A 20,767-nucleotide genomic window follows, 5' to 3' on the forward strand; every position below is an offset into this window, starting at 1 on the left:
AACATAAAGTGAACCACTGTGGCCGGTCTGAGAGGTAATCTCATACTGGGTACTGTGACACTTCAATACAGACATCGTCGTCTACATCTGCGGCATTCAGTTCATTTGATTTACTGGAGTATCATCCTGTTCCAAGGTGTAAAACAAGCACATATGCAAAATCAGCCCACTACGTATTAGCACTGCATGAAACCATATCAATGTAACTACACTTCATCTCACAATACATTCTGCAACATTTGCATATACTCCTATTAAGTAGTAAAAGGTCGATTGCAAGACGCTCGCCAGAATTATATGGTAACACGATAGCAACTAGTATTGAAACGAGGTGGGAATGTTTGGCTCATTGAGCGGATATAAAATTGTTACCTTGGTGGTACTTGTAATACTAACTCGTTGATTCGTATGAAAGCGCAGATTGGTATTATTAGTATTGATGCCTTGTTTTCCCCGGTTGTTGGAGCTTGATGATAGTAACTTCAATTCAGGGAAATACCAGTTGATTCCCACTGAGAGCACTACTACTACGTACTTACTTAGTACTCCCCGTCGCTGTTCTGAATTTAATATATATCGCCCCACTGGCAGACTCTGGGGAAATTATGCGAACGGATCAGCGTGACTACCCACCAGACGTTTCAGAATTTGATGTTCATCAAGGAAATACCCATTCTGCGCCTACTTGGACCGTTGTAAGGATGTTGTGAAACAGGTGGTCATACTGCTTACTGGGGTGAGTTGGAATTCCGGAGCAGACCAGCGGAAAGGTAAGCAGCCGGCCGATCCAAACCGTGGAATTTCTGGGGTGTTCCGCCCACAGTGACGAACTGCCAACCAACCGACGCAATTGCTCGGCGCCGTGGATTGTTCCATTCCTCAGATTTAGGGGCTATGATTCCACCATGCGAACCGATGTTTCATGATTGCCCGTTTTTGCCAGCAATTCCGGTGTCGCTCGATTACTCGGGTTTACGTTCGACTAATTGGGGCAGCCCCGCGGAGCGAGCTAGTCGGTGGGAACGCTGGGACCCTGACCGGCTTGTCCGCGCTGAGCTTCTGGAGCCTTTGACGGACGAACTCAACGTCCCTCCCGATGCCGACTGTGAAATTACAAGATGCAGAAAGCGAGGACTGGGCCAGGTGCCGGCGTGAAGCCGCGCAAGGATGTTCTGGCTTCACTCAAGATGGCCTCGATGGAGGAAATCTCCAGGGCCATTCTTCCAGCAGGTATGTCCCAACTATGAATACCGAACAAGAAAGGACGAACGGGGAGATGGATCGCATTCACTGCAGGGCATACTAACAATGACCAGAGATCATGTCCTCAATCCTTGATTACCTTTCCCCCGTCGATCTCATACGAGTAGCCCGGTCTTCCAAACTCCTGCGCGAGATGGCATACGATGACACGCGATGGGTGCAGAAACTGAAACGGATGGGTTGTTGGGATGAGGTGGAGGCAAGAAAGCATACGGAAGAAGTGTTCGGAACTATCGCAGATGTGCGAACGGTCGAGGAGCAAGAGGTTGAGGATGCGCAAGCACCGCACGGCGAACCTGCACCCAACGTCTCACGGAGTTCCCGGGCCGATTTACAATCGATCTCTGACGGATTCGACCAGATCAATCTAACCACGTCGGCCAATGCTGATATATCGGATGGATCAGAAAATGATCCCGTCATCGGCGCTCTGAAACAAGTCAAGTCGGTTCGTGGAGAGGCCCGCCAGGAGTACGGAAAGGTACATGCAGCGCTGGCACCATACTACAATGATATCGTTACGAACGGTCCTTCTCCAGATAGCTTGCTTTTCAAGAACTACACCGATCCACAGCACCAAGCGCAGATACTGTCGCAACTACAATCCTTTTCCGAATGCGATGCAGACGAAGGCTGGCGTGGACGGCTTGAACAATTGCAGTCTGCTGTGTCGATGTTCGAAATATCGGCCATTAAGGAGTTTAGACATGGATATGAGACAGAGGATATTGATGACAGGATGCGAAAATACGCCCATGTTTTGTACACGTTGAACGGCGGAGAGGCAGCTGTTGAACTCTTCATACAGCACAACCATCTCGTTACCAGAAGATCAGATCTCGGCAAAGTCTCGGACTGCATTGATCCTTTCTCGCAACGGGTTAAACTTGAACATACACAGGCCTTCTTCACTCGGCTGAGTGTGGCCTATAACGAGGAAGTATCGATCATCAATCGTGCTTTCCCCCCGTCGATGAAAATATCGACACCGTTTATCGAAAAGGTTGGGCAGGATGTGCTCTACCCATTTCTGACTGCCATTTTTGATGAGCTACATGGTTCAAATACCGAGTCCTACTTGACTGCCGTCTCAGGAACATTTGCTCAATGCCTTAATCTCTCGGATACATTGTTGCCAATTCAGAATTTGGACGACAGTTTTGATGAATTCATGGATCATGTCATTGCTAAAGCCTATGTACCTCACATGGACTTATATCTCGCAGAGGAACTGGATCATTTCCGGAAAATATCTGAGGCGGCCGTAGGGGACTGGGATAGACAGCTATCGGAGCAGGCAGCCTCGACGGAGTCATTCTTGATGTCGAACATCAATAGGCAGGCTGATAAGCGTGACTTCTTGACCTCTTTCAAGAAGGTTATTATGGCTCCCGTCAATATTCTTCCTAGCTTTTCAGGAAACAAGGCGAACGAGCAAAAGGCACCATCGGAGCCCACCGCCAGCGACTCCTCGTCACTGAAGAGTCCCAATCGGTTCTCAACCATCGCGTCGCCCACGACGCCTCCTATTATGGAGGCGCCGACCACAGAGCTTGCGGCAAAAGCCGCGATCATGAAGTCTAAACTCGAGGGTATTCGATCTCTTTTCAGCATAGAAGTTGCTCTTAGTCTGGTTCATGCGGCAAAGTCAAGCTTGGAGCGAGCCGCGCAGTTTGTGAAGATCAGAGGCGAATATGGAGCTGCTGCAAAACAACAGTGCGAGGCGGTCTTCGTCGCCCTCGTACGCATTCTAGGAAACCGTCACTTAATCGGTGGGTTCAATAAGGCCGTGGACCACTTGTCAAACTACCGGCCGCGCGAGCAAGGAGAACGCGACCAGTCTGGCGTTGAGCCGCTGGTCACCTTTCTGGAGCTGGTGAACGTTGGTGATCTGATTCTCCAGATGATCGATGTCTTTTACGAACAGGAACTCATCGGCACCAAACTGACGGACCGCAATGATTTTCTGGACCCGGCCGTCAAGGAAAAGAAAAAGTTCGAGCAGAGCTTGGATGAACGGGTTGCTGCTGGGCTTAACAAAGGAATTGACGTTCTCATGGAAGAAGTGGACTACATTCTAGCAACAAGACAATTGGCGACCGACTTCAATCCCAGTGTCTCCACTGACCCTTATCGTAAAACGATGGACGTCAGTATCACAGAGGCTGCGGCGGCCGTGGTGGATGTGGTCTCTTCTCATACACAGATGTTGGTGGGCAGCACAGACAAGAGTATGCTGGACGTCTTCAACCAAGAGGTTGGGCTACGTCTGTTTGCTGCTCTATGCAAGCATCTGAAGCGGCAGAGGATCAGCATTGAGGGGTCACTGAAGCTCATCAGGTAGGATCATCTGTGTCTTTGAGGTTGATGGCGAAGCTGACATCTTATAGCGATATGAATCACTACTTCAAATTCATCCAGACGTTCAGGAACAACGACCTTCTCCTCTACTTCAAGGCGTTCCGGGAACTATCGCAGATCTATCTGATCGACCCCTCTGATGCCAAAGAGCTTGCCACCATCATCGCCGATGCGGACCGGTTCAATGGGATTTGGCGAGTGGAGGAAGTGTACGAGTTCGCCGAGCGACGGGCGGATTGGTACCAAGTGAAACGAGACGTCGAACGAGCCATGTATGGTATTGGCTGCAACGTTATGTGAAGAACATGTCCAGCATTACGATTATACGGTGTATATAGAGCTACGAATACCCCAAGGCTTTGCCATTTTCATGGTTAGAGAATAGACAGATGATTATATAATTTAGTAGCAGAGGAAAGAGCCACAGATTGATACTACTACCCAACCTCATACACCCAAAATCCCTCCAACATCAAGCTGACATGACCAGCGTACAACAATTCCAATCCAACCAGCCAGCCACGAAGACTGCAACAAACTACACAGTACTAGTAATCTCTTTTGCATTGAGTTATTACTAATACGTAACCCAACCAGTTGCATCATACATACAACGACTTTACCCACCCGACGGATCGCATCTCCAGGAAACTCTAAATCTATCCGGCTAATTCCTTGACATCAGTTTCCCACCCCCAAAATCCAGTCCATAAGCTCCAAGCAATGACGGTAATAAGCCAGGAGAGACATAAAGAACTGTCCACCCCGAGCCAAAGGGAAGAAGAAGCAATGTGTTTCAACCTGGAACCAAGCCATTAGCGCCACAACCACAACCACAACCACTCACCACTGCATTGTTTCAGTCTGACAATTGCTGACTGACTGCGATCCATCATTTATTATACAATCTACATTTCCGTCATGAGAAATATCCTCTCAAATACTATACTAAACTTTCTATACTCGCATAACATTATATGAGATCATCATCATCATCATGCTCCATCGTACAATCTCAAGGATACTCACCACCACGACTACCATAATCCTCCTAAGCGCCCTCCTCATCACCCTTACCGCAGCCCAACAACAACTACCAAAAGCAACAGTGATAGTCACCATCATAACAACCGCAACCGCAACAGCACCACAAACCACCACCACCACCACTACCCAAGAACCCCCCTCCTACACCTCCCCAGCTCTCTTCCAATCCTCCATCCTAGACGTCAGCAACACCTACCGCAAAGCCCACAACGCAAGCAACCTAATCTGGAACACGACATTAACTCAATACGCCCTGAACTGGGCACAGGAATGTAAATGGCAGCATTCGGTATAGTACTCTTCCCCCACCCTTTCCCCAAGATCACGTAAATACCCACTTCACAGGGACCAAAAAGCTAATAGATAATGCACATACAGAACGGCCCATACGGCGAGAACCTCGCCTTCGGGTACCCCAACGTCTCGTCCGCCGTAGCCGCCTGGGGCGACGAAGTACAGAAATACAATTTCCAGGAGCCGACGGGGTTCACGGAGGAGACGGGACATTTTACGCAGTTGGTGTGGAGGGAGACGACGGAGGTGGGGTGTGCAGCTATTGATTGTGGGTATAATAATACTAATGCTACTAATGATGATGGTGATGATGATAATGGGAATGGGAAGAGAAGTGAAGCGGGAGGAGGAGGTGGAGGAGGTGGGATTAATGGAACGGAGAGACCGCAGGGATGGTATGTCGTTTGTGAATACTCGCCTAGGGGTAATATCATTGGGGGGGATAAGAAGTTGGGGGATAAGGAGTTCTTTAAGATTAATGTGCAGCCGTCGAGTACTTATTCCGGGCCGTATAATACGGGGTCCGCTGGGAATGGGGCTCAGAGGGTTGAATGTATAATGGGGTTATGGTGGGTTGTGTTGGGGTGGTGGTTTGTGTTGTTGACTTTTGGATAGTTTAATTTTGGGTATTCGGTTGGGATGATATGAAGTGGTATAAACTGAACTTGAATGATTGCAGTAGTCATCATTGTCTGTCATCTCTCATTGCTACCAACATCACGCACATCAAAGTTTTCCCCTCACGCTCGGGAAAGAAATATGCAAACACAGATTCTATTCACTTTTTTTGAAATGTTCCAGACACAGGTGCCCCCACGCGCGCTGGAACCAATCCAAATGGATCACAGATGAAGTCTCACAGGGAAGAAGAGAGGATGAAGTGTGAGGGCTTCAGAGAGGATAGGTAAAGAAAAAAGGGCGAGGATATCGACAGACAAGATGCGAGATAAGGATAAAAGGAAATGAAAAAGAAAAGGAAATGGATGGAATAGAACACATTAGATACGAAGCTGGCTTCCCAATCAACCAATGACTTCCTCGTTCTCCTCGATGATCTCTTCCACAATCTCCTCCACCACTGTCTCGCCTTGGTCCTCCGACACAGCAGGGGCATCCTTGGCCTGCTTGGAAGAGTCGACGTCTTCCGGCACACCGTAGGCGTCCTTCTCCTCCGCAAGCATCTCCTTCTCCCTCCGGATCCAGGCAGTCCACTCGTTGAGCACGCGCTTGCGCGTCTCCACAACGGCTGTGTTGGCAATGTCGACAGCGTACTTGTCCTCCTCCTCGAACTCCTTCGAGTACTCGCGGAGGTTCTTGCGCACTTGCTTCTGCTCCTCCTTGCTGAGAAGAGTGGGGGGACGAGGGCGCCAGATGAACTGCTTGAACTTGTCGGTGGGGTGTTCGGCGAGGGTCTGACCGGCGAAGGTGTGAATGTTGTAGCCGTTTTCCATCTACATAATACATGTCAGTAACGCAATTGTGATAAGACACTAAGAAGGAAGAACATACCGAGTGGGTCCACACGCTAGCACTGCTGACAACGTAGCGACCCGTAGGATCCCAGTCAATATCCGTAACACCGTAGTGCTCAACGGTCTTCATTAATTGCAGGTTGGCGGCCAGATCCTTCTCGCCCTCGGGCTTCTCACCCTCAAAGTCCATATCCCAGAAGTCAATATCGAAGTTGGTCTGGGAGTGAACGGTAGCGACGACGACAAAACGTCCCTTGGGAGACCAGTAGATGGCGTTGCTGGTCTTCTTCTCAATGGTGCGGACAACCTTGAAGTTGCCGGCCGAGACACCCTTCTTTTCGGGGGCGAAGAAAGAGACGGAGGTCTTGGGGAGAACGGCGGTGCCGCTGGGGGCCTCGCCGGTGGTGATGGCGACGAAACGTCCTCCGTTGGGCTCCCAAGCAAAATTGATGACTGTATCCTTGAGACTGTCGACGACTTCAACGGGGACACCCTTCTCGCGCACGCGGAAAATCTCCAGGTTGGTGGCCATGGACTTCTTGGACTTGGAGTGACGGTCGACCTTGACACAGACGTAGGTACCTTGGGACTGCCAGTGCAGCTTGACATCCGACACGTTGAACAGGTTACGCGTACGGACGATCTCCTTCGAGGGAACGCTCATCAAAGCGACACGGGCCGGGTTGCTGCCGATTTCGGGAGTCCAGAAGCAGAGCAGCTGTTCGTACTGCTTGACACCCTCGCGGACGACGGTGGCGGGGGACCACTCGAAGTCCATAACACCATCGATCTTGACGGAAGTCTTGCCCAGCAAGTTCATCCGGGGGAGCTCGTAGATCGAGATCGACTGGTGCTGCAGCATTCTCGCGACGTACTTTTCGTCAGCGGACCACTTGAAAGCGGGCCACTGAACCTTCTTCTTGGGCTCGCCCTCAGCACTAGGGCCGGCAGTCAGATCGTGAGAGACGAAGGAACGAAGAGGCTTGCCAGTGACGATATCCCAGATGATGATGTTCTTTCCGTCTTCCTCGTAGGTCAGGACCGGGTGGCCCTCCTCCACCTGGATGGGGCGGGCGGACCAGGTGGTCAGGTAGCTCTCACCGGGCGAGAATTCGACCAGCTGAACGAAAGGATGGGGGAACTGCTTCTGCTTCGAGAAGGCGGGACCACCCCAGAGCTGGACACCCTGGGGGTGGACGGAGGCGAGGTAGGTACCCTTGGGGGACCACTGGACGAAAAGCTGAGTCCAGTGCGCGCGGTCGACGACGTTCTCCGGGGGGTTGCTCTTGTTGTTCCAGAACACACCGACCTTGTCGCCACGGTAAAGGGCGAACTGGTCACGGGCGTTGGCGTCGCCCAGCCATGAGCGGAGGTGCTCCTTCTCCTTGAAGGGTTCGATGGTGGGGGGCTTGTATTCCTCGTCGATGCGTCCTTCCCGGCCATAACGATCGATGTCCATCAACTTGTTGACGGCGAGAGTGTGCTTCTTATCGAGGGGTACACCGTGCAGTTGCTTGACGGCAGCGACGGCCTGTTCGGGGGTCTCGTACTCAACGAAGGCGAAACTGAAACGACGTGTTAATGCTTCCACAACCTTTCCCAACCGCAATCAGATTTCCTAAGTTGAAACATACCCTTCGGACATGTTCTTGTCGTTGATGGGCATGAAGACGGCATCCTCCGAAGTGTGGCCGACCGTGTTGAGCTTCCTCAACAAGAACTTGATGAGCTTTTGCCGGCTCTCCTCGGGGACGACCGGAAGTCCATCGATCACAACAAATGTGTCCAAACCCTCCTCAAGCTTCACTTCATATTGCTCCTTGAGATCTGAATGGAGAAAATCGGGCGGAGTCAGCGGCGAGGGGCACGGGGGAAACAGGGTGAGAAGAGGATGATGGGACAACAACGCGAGGCGCACTCACCGGAGAAGTCAACCTCCTCCTCCTCCTCTTCGTGGAGATCCTGCTCAGACAGGGTGTCAAAACTGGGCGCCATGGTTGCAGTCGCAGCGAACGGCGATATGGGGGGTTGAGGGTGGAGAGGGTATGATCTTGAAGATGAAAGATGCTGTTCTGGATTTTCTGCTCGTCGACCCCGATTTGGCTGATTTTAGGGCAAAAGAACAAATCCCAAACCACAAGCGCCTTCTGTGTGCGAAGACAGCTGAGTCAGGGCTGAGTCATCTCCCCATTGTCTCTGCTTGCTTTCACTTTCCGTGCGGTAAAGTGACGGTAAATGACCATTGCTCACGATACCACTAGTAAGCTGCCTATTCTTTCTCCAGCTCCACCACGTGATGGTGCTTATCTAAGCCACCCGCCCCCAGCTTCTCGCCCGGCTGATTATGTCTTCTGTAACCGACTTGTACAATCGGCTTGGACCAGCCATAACATTTCGCAATCCTCACGCATCGTCCCGCTTTCCGTTGCTGCTGCGGGTGATAGCTGCTGGTCGTTGTGGGCCGGCCGTCACGATCTCCTCGTTTACTCCCTTTTGTTTTGTCTGATCCATCTCTCTCTCCCTGTCCTACTTTCTCCTGGGGCCTTTACGTACCTCCTCTCTCTTATGCCCCGCCGGTCCTAAGCGCCAGCGCTACGCCCAGATCTAGACGGTCCTCCTCAGTGAACGACCACCGCGAGCTGAATCCCGCTGCTGATAGCCTTGTGAACTCCTACATTGAGTCCGGTCAGCAATTGACAACATTAAATTCTATTCAGTCGTGTCGTTTCCTGCAGAGGTGCTGCAAAGCAAAGCTACCCGGTCCACCATGTCGCGTAAGTTCGGAAGTCTGATGTTCCCGGTCGATTGCTCCACGCCGAGATCGCTCTCAACTGACATCATGGCTTTTTCTTTTCCCCATGCAATAGTATCCCCAGAAGCCCGCGATCAGTACATTCCGATCATTGATTCAATTCTGGCCAAAAGCGATTTGACCACCATCTCCTCAAAAACTATTCGCAACGGCCTTCAGGATGAGATCGGCTATGATCTTACCCCGCATAAGGTCTGCGCCCCCGATCTTTCATTATTGTCGCATATTGCTCTTTGCTCTTTTGATTCACGGCGGTAGACCTCAAATATAATGCTAATGTTATTTTCATTCATACAGCTTGCCATCAAGCAGCTTATCATGGAGCGCTTCGACGTCTGTGCGGCACAAAAGGGCATTCAAACCGCATCGGAGACACCTGCGACATCTGCTTCCACCAATGGCCATGGGAAAGACCACGACTCGGTGACTCCTGTTGAGCCATCCTCTCCGGCTCAATCTTCCATGTCGCAGAAACGCCAAGCGGAGAGTGAAGAGCGCTCGGACACTTCGAGCAAGACTCCTCCTATCAAGAAGAAGAAGCCCGACAATGATATCGATGCGGATGCCTTGTTCGCAGCCAAACTCCAGGCCGAGGAAAACATGCGTGCGCGCCAAACCCGCGGGGCCAGTACACGCAGAAGCCAGCCCGTGAAGAAGAAGCAGCCTACCAAAGCGAAGACGTCCAAGAAAGTGAAGGCTGAGGATGACTCGGAACTTGAATCGGGCTCGGACTCAGGAAAGAAGGTCAACAGATCTGGCGGGTTTCACGTATGCTGCAAACACTTCCTAATGGAGGTGACTGGTGCTAACGGCTGTCTAGAAACCCCTTACTCTTTCCCCGGCGCTTTCGGCTTTGTTGGACGGCGAGGTGACGGTATGGCTGTTATTCCCATTCTTGGACACGTAAGATATACTGACATTCGGCCAGCTCTCGCGACCACAGACAGTGAAGCGGCTTTGGCAATACATCCACGAACATGATCTTCAGGATCCCAATGACCGGCGACAAATTCGCTGTGACGACGCGATGCGTGCCGTGTTCAAGCAAGATCGCATACACATGTTCACGATGACCAAAATCCTCAGCCAGAATTTGTATAGTCCCGATGAATAACCGTTGGTATCTAGACGCGAACTCTTGCCTTCCGGACAAGGCAATCGCAGCGACCAAGTCGTTGCCTTAACGATTCCCCGACTTTTGCTTACTACACAGCATTTGGAACCCAGGCGCTAACTCTCTTTCATTTTGCTCCAAGACTTTATTATTTGCTTCTCATATTGATATTTTTTTTTTCGCACTTGTTGCTACTCTCATTGGCGAATGATTGCCTTATCTTTCCTTGTGTTGACCTGCTTTTCTCTCCAGCGGGAGTTGGTGCTGCCTTGTGGACAGGCGCGATGGATGTTGCTACCTAGAGATCGTCTTTGCTTATTGATTTGGCTACATACATCGCATCGCGTCATTGCATGATACATTCTCAGTTATCGCACGAGCAGCCAGTACAGTTGTAGCCGAAGGGGCCAGTAATATGCATGCATCCCATGGCTAAGCCACACATATGATCTGCCTTGTAGTTGCATGAGCGATAATGAGTCAAAATGAGTCATATCAGTAACTGGATCGAATTCACCAGTAAATTAATTACCTATGTGCCCCCCCCTACCGGGCATAACGCAATTAATAAAATTAAATAAGTCGGGGAGAGAAACTGGACAGCGATGCTCACTAAGCATGCCGCCGATCCAACTTTTTTGCCCGCCGCTCGTAACGTGAAAGCTGGTCCCTCCACAGCAACGCCGGCTTATCACCCCTCCGCCGAAATTCGCTGTCTGGTCGCACAGGCTCACCAAAGCGCGACGCGCTTCTCCTCCTAAGAGAGCAAATTCTGGGCACTGTCCCCCAAACATCACCCTCGCTGATCACTTCGAGTAACCGCCCCTCAATCTTTCCACGTTCCCAATGTCCGAATCCCAGCCCGCCCAAGCTCCCGGAGCGCAAGGCCAAGGCCGGGGCGGCCGTCGACGAGGCCGCGGAGGAGGCTTTGGAGCTGCTCGCCAACCGGGACAAACCGATGGTCACCATCACCATTCTCATGATGGCGCTGGAAGGGGTGCAAGATCTAGGGGCCAGGGACCCCGTCGCGGAGGCGGCGGAGGAGGTCGAGACAAGCAGAATCGCTCGGGGAACAAGTCGGAGGCTTCTGCCGAGGGTGGACAGAGTGGTGCGAATGTTCAGACAGTATCAGAAGGCAAGGGGAAGCAGCCTGTCACGACAGAAGAGTCTGATGATGACGATGACGGCGAAATCTGCTTCATTTGTGCTTCGAAGGTCGACCACACCTCGGTCTCGCCGTGTAATCACCGGACTTGTCATATCTGTGCGCTGAGATTGAGGGCCTTGTATAAGAATAAAGCTTGTGCTCATTGTCGAGTATGTGATTCGTTTGGTCATCGTTTTTGGTCTTGGTCGTGGCTTTGCGCTGACATTCGCTTTGGACTAGACGGAATCCAGCTATGTTATCTTCACGGATGACCATGCCAAGCGCTATGAGGACTTCAAGGACTCCGATTTCTCGCAGATGGACGAAAACCTAGGGATCAAGTACGAGAACAACGATATCTTCGAAGATACAGTACTGTTGTTGCGGTACAATTGCCCGGATAGAGGTTGTGATGTAGCTTGCTTGGGATGGCCTGACCTGCATCGTCACGTCAAAAGCAAGCATGGCAGGGTGATGTGGTAAGTTCCTCTTACTGTTAGATGTGATGAGCTGTGTAGGCGCATACTAACTTCAATGTTGTAGTGATCTTTGCACGCGGAACAAGAAAGTGTTCACGCACGAACATGAGCTCTTCACCAATGCAGAGTTGCGCAAGCACGAGAAGCATGGAGATGACGTGCCTGGTGCCATAGACCAGAGTGGATTCAGAGGTCATCCTGAGTGTGGTTTCTGCCGGCAACGGTTTTATGGCGATGACGAATTATACGCACATTGTCGTGACCGTCACGAAAGATGCCACATTTGTGACCGTCGCTCCGGCGGCCGCCAACAACAGTACTACATCGACTACAACGCTCTCGAAGACCACTTCCAGAAAGACCACTTCCTCTGCCTCGACCGCGAGTGTCTCGAGAAGAAGTTCGTCGTCTTCGAGTCCCAGATGGATCTCAAGGCACATCAACTGGAGTGTCATCCCAACGGTCTTTCTAAGGACGCCAGACGCGACGCTCGCACCGTTGACTTGTCAACCTTCGATTACAGAACTCCTTACCAACCTCAACGCCAGCGTCGGGGTGCTGGTCGTGGACGCGATCCCAACGCGGAGCCTCTGCCTGTCTCCAGCGCTCAGCCCTTGAGAAGAGACGAGGTTGCTTATCAACGCCAAATGGCCATCCAGAGTGCCCAATCCGTTTCGACCCGCAGCTTCGGCGGCCAACTAACACGCAACGACACTCAGCCTGTGCGTGCTCCGGCTCGTCCTACGCCCGCCCAGACCCCTCCCGCATCCACTCCAGTCGCCGAGATGGAGAACCTCAATCTCAGCGCAGACTCGGCCTCCGTTACTCCTCAAGAGAAAGCCCGCCGTCTCCGCCATGCAGCCGTCGTTGAAAGAGCCTCGAACCTCCTAGGCAACGACCAGAACAAGCTCAAGGAATTCCGTGCCCGGGTTTCCAGCTACCGCACCTCCTCCATTTCCGCCACCGAACTCATCGACGCCTTCTTCTCACTCTTCGATACCTCCAGCACCGAATTGGGCAAACTAATCAAAGAGCTCGCGGAGATTTACGAAGACGAAGGCAAGCGCAACGCGCTCCTCAAAGCCTGGAACGACTGGCGTGCCATCAACGAAGACTACCCGGCTCTGCCTGGCCCCGGCGGTATGCTTCCCGGCATGTCCCCAGGAACCGTGAACGGCAGCGGAGTGGGCGGAAAGCGTGTCCTGCGCCTCAAATCCTCAACGGCCCAGTCCTCCCGTTCCTACGTCGGCAGAAGCGGCGCCATGCCTTCTTCATCCACATCTTCCTCCGCCGCCAACCCCTTCCCTCCTCTTTCCTCGACCACCGCCCGCTCTACCCCCCGAACCTCCAAGCCCGCCGCCACTACCCCCTGGGGCGCCGCCGCCGCCGCTGCAGCTCCCTCAGCCCCTACCTCTGCCTTCAGCAGCGCCGCCTCTTCCCGCTCCGCCTCGCGCGCCCCGGCCCGCCCAGTCAACGCCACCAGCTCCGAAGCCTTCCCTGCTCTCCCTGCCGCTCCCAAGCCCAACGTCCTCATGGCAGGTCTGACTCGCGGCACCGTCCGCTGGGAAGATCGTAACAAGCCAACCGCGAACGCCTGGGCTTCTCGGAACGACGCCGGTGCTAGCTCGTCCAATGCAGAGGAGGACTTCCCCGAGTTCCCTGCCGGAGGCAAGAAGGGCAAGAACAAGAAGGGGAAGCAGACTCTGTTCCACTTCGGCTGATTATGACGTTGCATACCACACCACTGTACTGTTTCTTTTCCTCTTTATTTCCTTTTCTTTCGCCCCGCACATATGATGTGGGTTTGTGTCTATGCATCGTCGGTTCTGGGTCCTACGTTTGTTGATGATGTCGTTGCTTGTTCAGCTTGTATTTGAGCGAAAATGGTCTTTTACTTCTAGAGTTGCTTAAGTGAGGTAAATAAAAGCTAGTGGGATGGTTTCTTTTTTTTTTTTTCTTTCCTTTCCTTTGATGCAGGGGGCGGGTGGAGATAGGTACATTTCAGTCTGGGGTTGGAAATAGGGGGATGTAAAAAAACAAATGCAATACAATACTGTTAGAGTCATACTTTGTTTGATGGGGATGAGCCGGTCAGGAATCTTCATCCATGGAGGAAGCGGTATCCTGCTCGTCAGTTGTAGAATCATCATCGTCATGCTCAGAACGTGACGCGGCAAGTCCATCTATATCTTCTTCAAAAACATCCGTGGGAGGAGCGAATGGTCGTGATATACAGTAACTAGAGTCGTTGAGCGGGTCCTCTGACTCAGAAATGTCGAGGTGATCTCCAGCAGTCTGCGCAAAGGGTTCTCCTAGTTCAGAGCTATGATGGACCTCAAGGCACTCATCATCGAAAAGAAGGTTCCCGGTAGAACTAGTGTCCTCATAGACTCCCCTGGGTACCGGTGCATCTTCATCGCTGGCACAGGCCGCGTCCTCGTCGATAGCAGCCATACTCAAGGCGAAGTCATCCTGGAGTCGCTTCAACCATTTCCGAAGGGTCTCGCCTTCCATAGTTCCGTTGCGGACTAGAAGGAGTTGTTCTTTAAGTGAGAGGATCAAATTCCGTCTACGAGTCACTGCCAGGGCTTTGGACTTGCTGTGTCGGCGTTTAGCGAGCTGGTTGAGTTTCTCTGATACCTGCTGGGCGGTTTCGAGGACACCTGGGGGGAGATCTACGAGTTTTGCTAGGGCGAGGCCGTAGAATTGGTTCGTATCGGGGCCTTCGGCTATCTTGTAGAGCATGGTCATCTTCGAAGCATCGGGGGATACTTCGGCTGCGAGATGGAGGCTCACGACCCCATTGCGCTCGCCCATTATCAGTGCGAGATCCCGGAAATGGGTCACGAACCAGACTAATGCGTGGCTTTCTACGAGGGCTTCTGCGATGGCGATTGCTATGGCGAGGCCGTCTGTTGTGCTGGTGCCGCGACCTAGTTCGTCGACGATGACCATGCTGCGCGGTTCGATGTTGCGGAGGATGAAGGCCATTTCGCGCATTTCGGCGGCGAAAGTTGATACGTTTGCTTCGAGGTCGTCGGATGTGGAGACACGTGCGAATAGTTGGTGGACGATGGGGAATGATGCGTATTCTGCGGGGATGAAACAGCCTATTTGTGCCATTACGGTCATCAGCGCTAGGGCGCGGATGTAGGTAGATTTTCCGCTCATGTTGCAGCCTGTGATGATCTGGAAGCGAGATTGTTGTGTTGCGTAGGCGTCATTGGGGATGAATTTCTTCGTGTGTATCTTCTCGCGGATTGGATGACGTCCGGATTTGATTGCGAGAGTGTCTGTCAGTTCAGGCCGGATGTAGTCGTGCGATATTGCTAGTTGGGCGAATGCTGCTAGCATGTCAAGCATGGCAATAGCTTCGCTTACTTTGAAGAGTCCTGAGATCTCTGAGCAGATGTCGTGGATCAATTCCTGCACGGTTTCGTCGCTCATGTTGATGACTTCATTGTGTGCATCTGTGATCTTCTGATTGAGCTTGACGAGATCTAGTGTTTGACACCCTGTACGGTTCTTTCTGCGATAGACGTTGATGAAGACGTCTGGCAAGGATTCGATTGCTGTAGCTGGGAGACTAATGTAGTATTGGCGAGCTCTGTCGAACTTCAGATCAAGGGCTATACTGTGCGTTTCTACAAATGTTAGATATGAGCAGCCTCGAAATCAATGTACAGACCTGCTAGCTCTGCTACCAGATCCGCGGCATCTGTATTAGCTTCTTTGTATGTCTGTCGAGCGACGTCGAGAAGGCTGTTCACCCCAGCCTAGAGAAACTATGTCAGGCTTGCAGAGGAACTTGCATGAGGGACTTACCCGGACACAGTAGATGCGCTGGTTCCTGAGATCAAGTGGACGTGTCTGGTATGTGACATGCTCGTTGAGGGTTTCTTCAATCATCTGCTGGACAGCCCGGTGGCCTGCCGGGGCACATAGCTGTATATTCATTAGCTACATTAGGACGGCACCAGCATACGCTTACTTCTCTTATGGTTGTTAAAAGACTGCTCTCAGCTGCCGTAAGTGCCTTGTAGACTGACTTGATTGCCCCAACATATGTCTTGACCATTATAACATTGTTGACGGACTGCTCAACATATTGGAAGGCACGTTTGTTGGGCACAAGAATAAGCTGGATCGTCAGCCACGCTATCAGAAATGATCGAATCCACGTACAGAAGTAAGGACCTTGTCCGCATCAACAAAGCCCTTGAGAGCTACGTTTGATATGGTAAGACTAAGTCGTATATAGCGGGATTATAGGCGAACCTTGTCTCACCGAGATAAACATGTCTTCCTTAGTAGACAGATCCTCGACAGCGTCGTATCGTGCTTGCAGCTTGGGTTCTTCTGTTGAAGGCTGAAGAATGTTAGCTCGGAGAAGCCTTGCACCCATAGGTGTCAGGGTCTCATTGAGCAGTCCGTAGAGACTATCCTTCGATTTCGCATTGTGTATATTCTGGATCAACTCCAAGGAGACAATGGTGGATAGATCAATTGACATGGATCCCTGAGAAGGCTCAAACCTGATACGAAGCGAGTGACAGGTAAAGGTTCTGCTCAGCTCCAGCTCGACATACTTCAATACCTACATAAATTAGTCGGGTTAGCCAGACGGTTGTAGTGCTCACCGCAGCAAAACAGCAAGCAGCATAATAGTTCCCTCCCAGGACGATCTTGATGGGTTCCACATCCCCGGAAAAGGCGAGTCGGTCTACATAATCATGGCCAGCTCTCTCCGACCAGAACTTGCGATCTATAAAGGTAAGCGTAGTATCTTGGATATTCTCTTGTATGATGTAGAACAATTTGGATTCTTTGGCAGAGGTTGCGAACAGTATCTCAGTCGGTTCGAATACCCCGATCTTCGTGACCGTTTTGACGTACGTCTGGCTATCACATATCTGACACAGAACGGTCTCTGCAGTAGCTAGATTGATAAAAGCAAGGCCAACTGTGGAAGAGATGCCTCTGGACTCACTGACGGCGCAGATGATGTCCTGGGATGCAACGCTTGTTGCCGTTGTCGTCGGCCTCGGCGTAGTTCTGGGGAATGTGCTGTTTCTGGAAAAGGGAGCAACAGAGCTAGCAGCTCCAATGGAGGAACTCCGAACAAATGAAGCCGACATTTTGCGTATTGGTGGTCAGGAAAAGAGCACCAGGATATGGTAGCGAATGATGCAGGATATAGTAGAGCTGCCGTCCGAAAGCGGACTAGCGGCGATAGACTCCCCGCGATAGCGACGGCTATCTTTTATCTTTTTTTCGGCGAAAATCTTCAACGACCAAAACCATCCAACAAAGAGCGGCACAATGGCGACTCTTCTACCTCCCCCGTCGAAGCGTCAGAGGACGGAGACCGCTGAGCGGGCCCGTCAGCAACAGGAGATCCAGAGTATCCCAGAGAATTTGGGTAGCATTCGTGTGCAATTCTTCGACCAGGCGACGGGATCTGCGACCGGGCCGGCGGTGTCCGTTCCAGTCGCTGATGCCAGTGTGAAGAATCTCGAGACTCTGTTGAATACGTTACAAGGCAATGTAGGTATGCTGCGAGGCATTGTTCAACATATACAGAGACTAATTGGTTCTTGCGCCGCAGGAAGAAGATGAGCGAGTACCGTACCGGTTCACATACCAATCCGATGGCAAAGACAAGAACGACCAGACAATCGATATCCTCTCCGACCTGTATCATTCCCTCTTGAAGCCCGGCTTGAAGACGACCGAAGATACCGTACATCTTTACTTCACTCCCCAGGCTGTGTTCCGCGTCAAGGCCGTCTCGCGATGCTCCGCCTCGATCGCCGGACACGGCGAGGCAATTCTTGCGACCAGCTTCTCCCCTGTCAACTCATCCACAATGGTCACCGGCAGCGGTGACTCCACAGCTCGCGTCTGGGATTGCGACACTGGAACGCCTCTGCACACCTTGAAGGGACATACCAGCTGGGTGCTGGCGGTCAGCTACTCGCCTAACGGCGCCATGATTGCGACGGGAAGCATGGACAACACCGTGCGCTTCTGGGACGCAAAGAAGGGCACCCCATTGGGCGCGCCCTTGAAGGGACACGCCAAATGGATCACCAGTCTGGCCTGGGAGCCATACCATCTCCAGCAGCCCGGCCGGCCGCGCCTGGCGTCCGCATCCAAGGACTCGACGGTCCGCATATGGGACGTGGTCTCGAAGCGCATCGACACCGTCCTCACCGGGCACAAGGGCTCGGTGACCTGCGTCCGCTGGGGCGGAACCGGAAATATCTACACTGCATCTCACGACAAGACTATCAAGGTGTGGAATGCTCAGAACGGCACCCTAATCCAGACCCTTTCTGCGCACGCCCACCGCGTTAACCATTTGGCCCTGTCTACCGATTTTGTCCTCCGCACTGCCTACCACGACCACACCGGCAAGGTGCCGCAGGCGGATGCCGAGAAGATCGCGGCAGCCAAGCAGCGGTTCGAGCAGGCGGCGACCATCAACAACAAGATTGTCGAGAAGCTTGTGTCAGCGAGTGACGACTTCACCATGTACCTGTGGGAACCTGGGAATTCCAGCAAGCCCGTTGCGCGACTGCTGGGACACCAGAAGGAGGTGAACCATGTGACGTTCTCGCCGGACATGGCGTACATTGCGTCGGCGGGATTCGACAACCACGTTAAGCTATGGAACGCGCGTGACGGAAAGTGAGTTTACCACAGCCTCGAAAATGATATACAAATTACTAATAAACGATAGATTCATCACGACACTCCGCGGCCACGTGGGCGCCGTGTACCAGTGCTGCTTCTCGGCTGATTCCCGGCTGCTAGTCTCGTCGTCCAAGGACACGACACTGAAAGTATGGAATGTGCGGACAGGCAAGTTGCAAGAGGATCTGCCGGGCCACAAGGACGAGGTGTTTGCGGTAGATTGGAGTCCGGATGGACAGAAGGTGGGAAGTGGGGGGAAGGACAAGGCGGTGCGGATATGGAGGAATTAACCATACTACTACCATACCCATAAGCTCTCTACACTTATACTTCGTACTATATTATAGAACGCATGACACTGTTATGACTAACAATATCATAATAAAACTACTCCCACCAAATAATTAAACAAATAACAATAATTGGATCACAACATCAACAAATCATTGAAAGACATTAACATACATACATATACAAAACAACCATTAATAAATAAACACAAACCACAACCACAACCCCTACTATTTCACTCTATATACACATCACCACAACTATATACCCCATCCCCCCTTCTACCCCACACTAGCACACTAGCACTACCAGAAAGTACTACTACCAGCTTAGATATACTCCCAAGCAGCAACCGAACCATTAGTAGCAACAGCCAGGGCATCAAAGCCCAAGCAATCAGCAACATTGCCACTGGGCACGGTAGCATTCTTCGTAGAAGCGAAGACCTGCCACTTGTTACCCTCGTCAGGGCAAGCCATGAAGCCCGTGGCACCGGCACCGGTGAAAGTCCAGGTGCCGAAGGGCTTGCCGGGGGTGTACTTGAAGGGGCCGGTGGAAGAGCCAGCGGGGATGTAGGCCGAGTGAGGGACGGTGAAGGTCAGGGCACCGCTGGGGGCGACGTAGACTTGTTGGCCGCCGGGGACTTCGACGTCCTGTTTATTCATTATTTCATTAGTATATAATGTATACTACTTTATGTATGATTGGGGGGGATGATCGGACGTACCAAAGCAGAGCCATCACCAGCAAAAACGGTCTCAGTACCAGCGGGGCAGCCGGAAGAGATGGGGCAGTAAGAAGAGGTGTTTCCGCCCAGGTAGAAACCGCCGCTGTTGGCGTTCAAGGGGAGGAGGTGGATGGGGGAGCCAGAGCGGGCGGACATGATGCCGAAGGTAGAGGGAGTAGAAGAGTTGGAGTCGCGCTGCTGGGCGGGGGCAGCGGCGGCCAGGAGGGGGAGGAGGGTGGAAGCGAGGGTGAACTTCATTTTGATGGTAGTTGATTAAAGATGATAGTGATTTAGAGAAGAAGTAGATGGTTTGGTATGAAAGTTATCAATCAAGTGGTTGAGAACGAATGTCTTTGGAGTAGTACTGAAGGGAAAAGAAAAAAACAAAGCAGGATCTAAAGCCGTATTTATATCCTACGATGAACAGACTATGAGGTCAACCGGTTACTATTAGAGAAACTAAGTGGAGTGGGAAAGGAATCAGAATGGCCAGTCGAGCAAGGGCCCTCTCTCCATCACAAGAAACACAACGAAGGCACTACGGTGCACTATGGATAGCAACAACATCGCCTCCAGCAATCCATCCCCAACCCAACCCTGCCACACAGCCCAAAAACCGTAAGGAAGAAGCGGCACGAGCCGTCAGAGAATAACAGACCCTAAACCTATCAGAAGAGGGCTCCCACTTACTATCTCCTAGTTCAGTGCACTAAAGTGAAACCGCATGGAGACGATGACCCTCACCAGCCATGCAGAGTGGCTCAATTGAAGGAAAAAAACTGGGGAATTCATGAGCTCATGACGTGCCGGTTTAAACGACCTGTCTCAGTTGTTGCTCCGAGACACGGCAAGGGAAAGAAACAAAGTAGAAGGAAGCGAAAAGGTTGATGGGCCCCCGTTGGCGACCGTTTAATTATAGAACGACGATCATCTCCAATCAATGTCAGAAGTTTAGGGAAAAACAAGGTCCGTCCAGTAAACTAGCAGTTTGCTATGGACAAAGTAAGTAGTCACTAGTCAGGGTCCCGGAACCCGAAGATCCGATGCCCCAATTCTGACTT

The 20,767-nt window shown here is 51.8% G+C and overlaps 6 protein-coding genes across 6 annotated transcripts; 4 read left to right on the forward strand and 2 right to left on the reverse strand.

Moving 5' to 3' along the window:
* Positions 1–1,118: 1,118 nt before the first annotated feature.
* BO85DRAFT_484130 (exocyst complex component Sec10 family protein) lies at positions 1,119–3,924 on the forward strand (the record flags this gene model as incomplete). The annotated part of the gene is made up of 3 exons (XM_025663212.1): positions 1,119–1,230; positions 1,317–3,603; positions 3,654–3,924. 3 exons carry the CDS (start codon positions 1,119–1,121, stop codon positions 3,922–3,924), a joined length of 2,670 nt encoding a protein of 889 aa, XP_025520038.1.
* Positions 3,925–4,893: 969 nt separating this feature from the next.
* Positions 4,894–5,783, forward strand: BO85DRAFT_126873 (putative extracellular SCP domain protein Pry1). Its single transcript, XM_025653954.1, has one exon. The coding sequence runs from the start codon at positions 5,038–5,040 to the stop codon at positions 5,578–5,580; it is 543 nt and encodes a 180-aa protein (XP_025520039.1). The 5' UTR covers positions 4,894–5,037; the 3' UTR covers positions 5,581–5,783.
* On the reverse strand, positions 5,565–8,535 carry EifCb (translation initiation factor eIF3 core subunit b). Its single transcript, XM_025659287.1, has 4 exons — positions 8,360–8,535; positions 8,072–8,264; positions 6,475–8,002; positions 5,565–6,416 (listed from the first exon to the last, which is right to left on the reverse strand). Exons 1-4 carry the CDS (start codon positions 8,430–8,432, stop codon positions 5,988–5,990), a joined length of 2,223 nt encoding a protein of 740 aa, XP_025520040.1. The 5' UTR covers positions 8,433–8,535; the 3' UTR covers positions 5,565–5,987.
* Positions 8,536–9,112: 577 nt separating this feature from the next.
* BO85DRAFT_126943 (SWIB/MDM2 domain protein) lies at positions 9,113–10,462 on the forward strand. The gene is made up of 5 exons (XM_025653955.1): positions 9,113–9,211; positions 9,305–9,441; positions 9,547–10,017; positions 10,070–10,123; positions 10,178–10,462. Exons 1-5 carry the CDS (start codon positions 9,205–9,207, stop codon positions 10,361–10,363), a joined length of 855 nt encoding a protein of 284 aa, XP_025520041.1. The 5' UTR covers positions 9,113–9,204; the 3' UTR covers positions 10,364–10,462.
* A 473-nt stretch (positions 10,463–10,935) lies between these two features.
* BO85DRAFT_465924 (E3 ubiquitin-protein ligase HEL2) lies at positions 10,936–19,109 on the forward strand. The gene is made up of 6 exons (XM_025662096.1): positions 10,936–11,680; positions 11,751–11,989; positions 12,054–13,643; positions 17,305–17,536; positions 17,598–18,682; positions 18,735–19,109. The coding sequence occupies exons 1-6, from the start codon at positions 11,210–11,212 to the stop codon at positions 18,976–18,978; spliced, it is 3,861 nt and encodes a 1,286-aa protein (XP_025520042.1). The 5' UTR covers positions 10,936–11,209; the 3' UTR covers positions 18,979–19,109.
* A 6-nt stretch (positions 19,110–19,115) lies between these two features.
* BO85DRAFT_445548 (putative IgE binding protein) lies at positions 19,116–20,463 on the reverse strand. Its single transcript, XM_025659288.1, has 2 exons — positions 19,707–20,463; positions 19,116–19,632 (listed from the first exon to the last, which is right to left on the reverse strand). The coding sequence occupies exons 1-2, from the start codon at positions 19,962–19,964 to the stop codon at positions 19,309–19,311; spliced, it is 582 nt and encodes a 193-aa protein (XP_025520043.1). The 5' UTR covers positions 19,965–20,463; the 3' UTR covers positions 19,116–19,308.
* Between the last annotated feature and the right edge of the window lie 304 nt (positions 20,464–20,767).

This window comes from Aspergillus piperis (genome assembly GCF_003184755.1).
Source record: "Aspergillus piperis CBS 112811 unplaced genomic scaffold BO85scaffold_2, whole genome shotgun sequence".
In the NCBI taxonomy this organism is placed as follows: domain Eukaryota; kingdom Fungi; phylum Ascomycota; class Eurotiomycetes; order Eurotiales; family Aspergillaceae; genus Aspergillus; species Aspergillus piperis.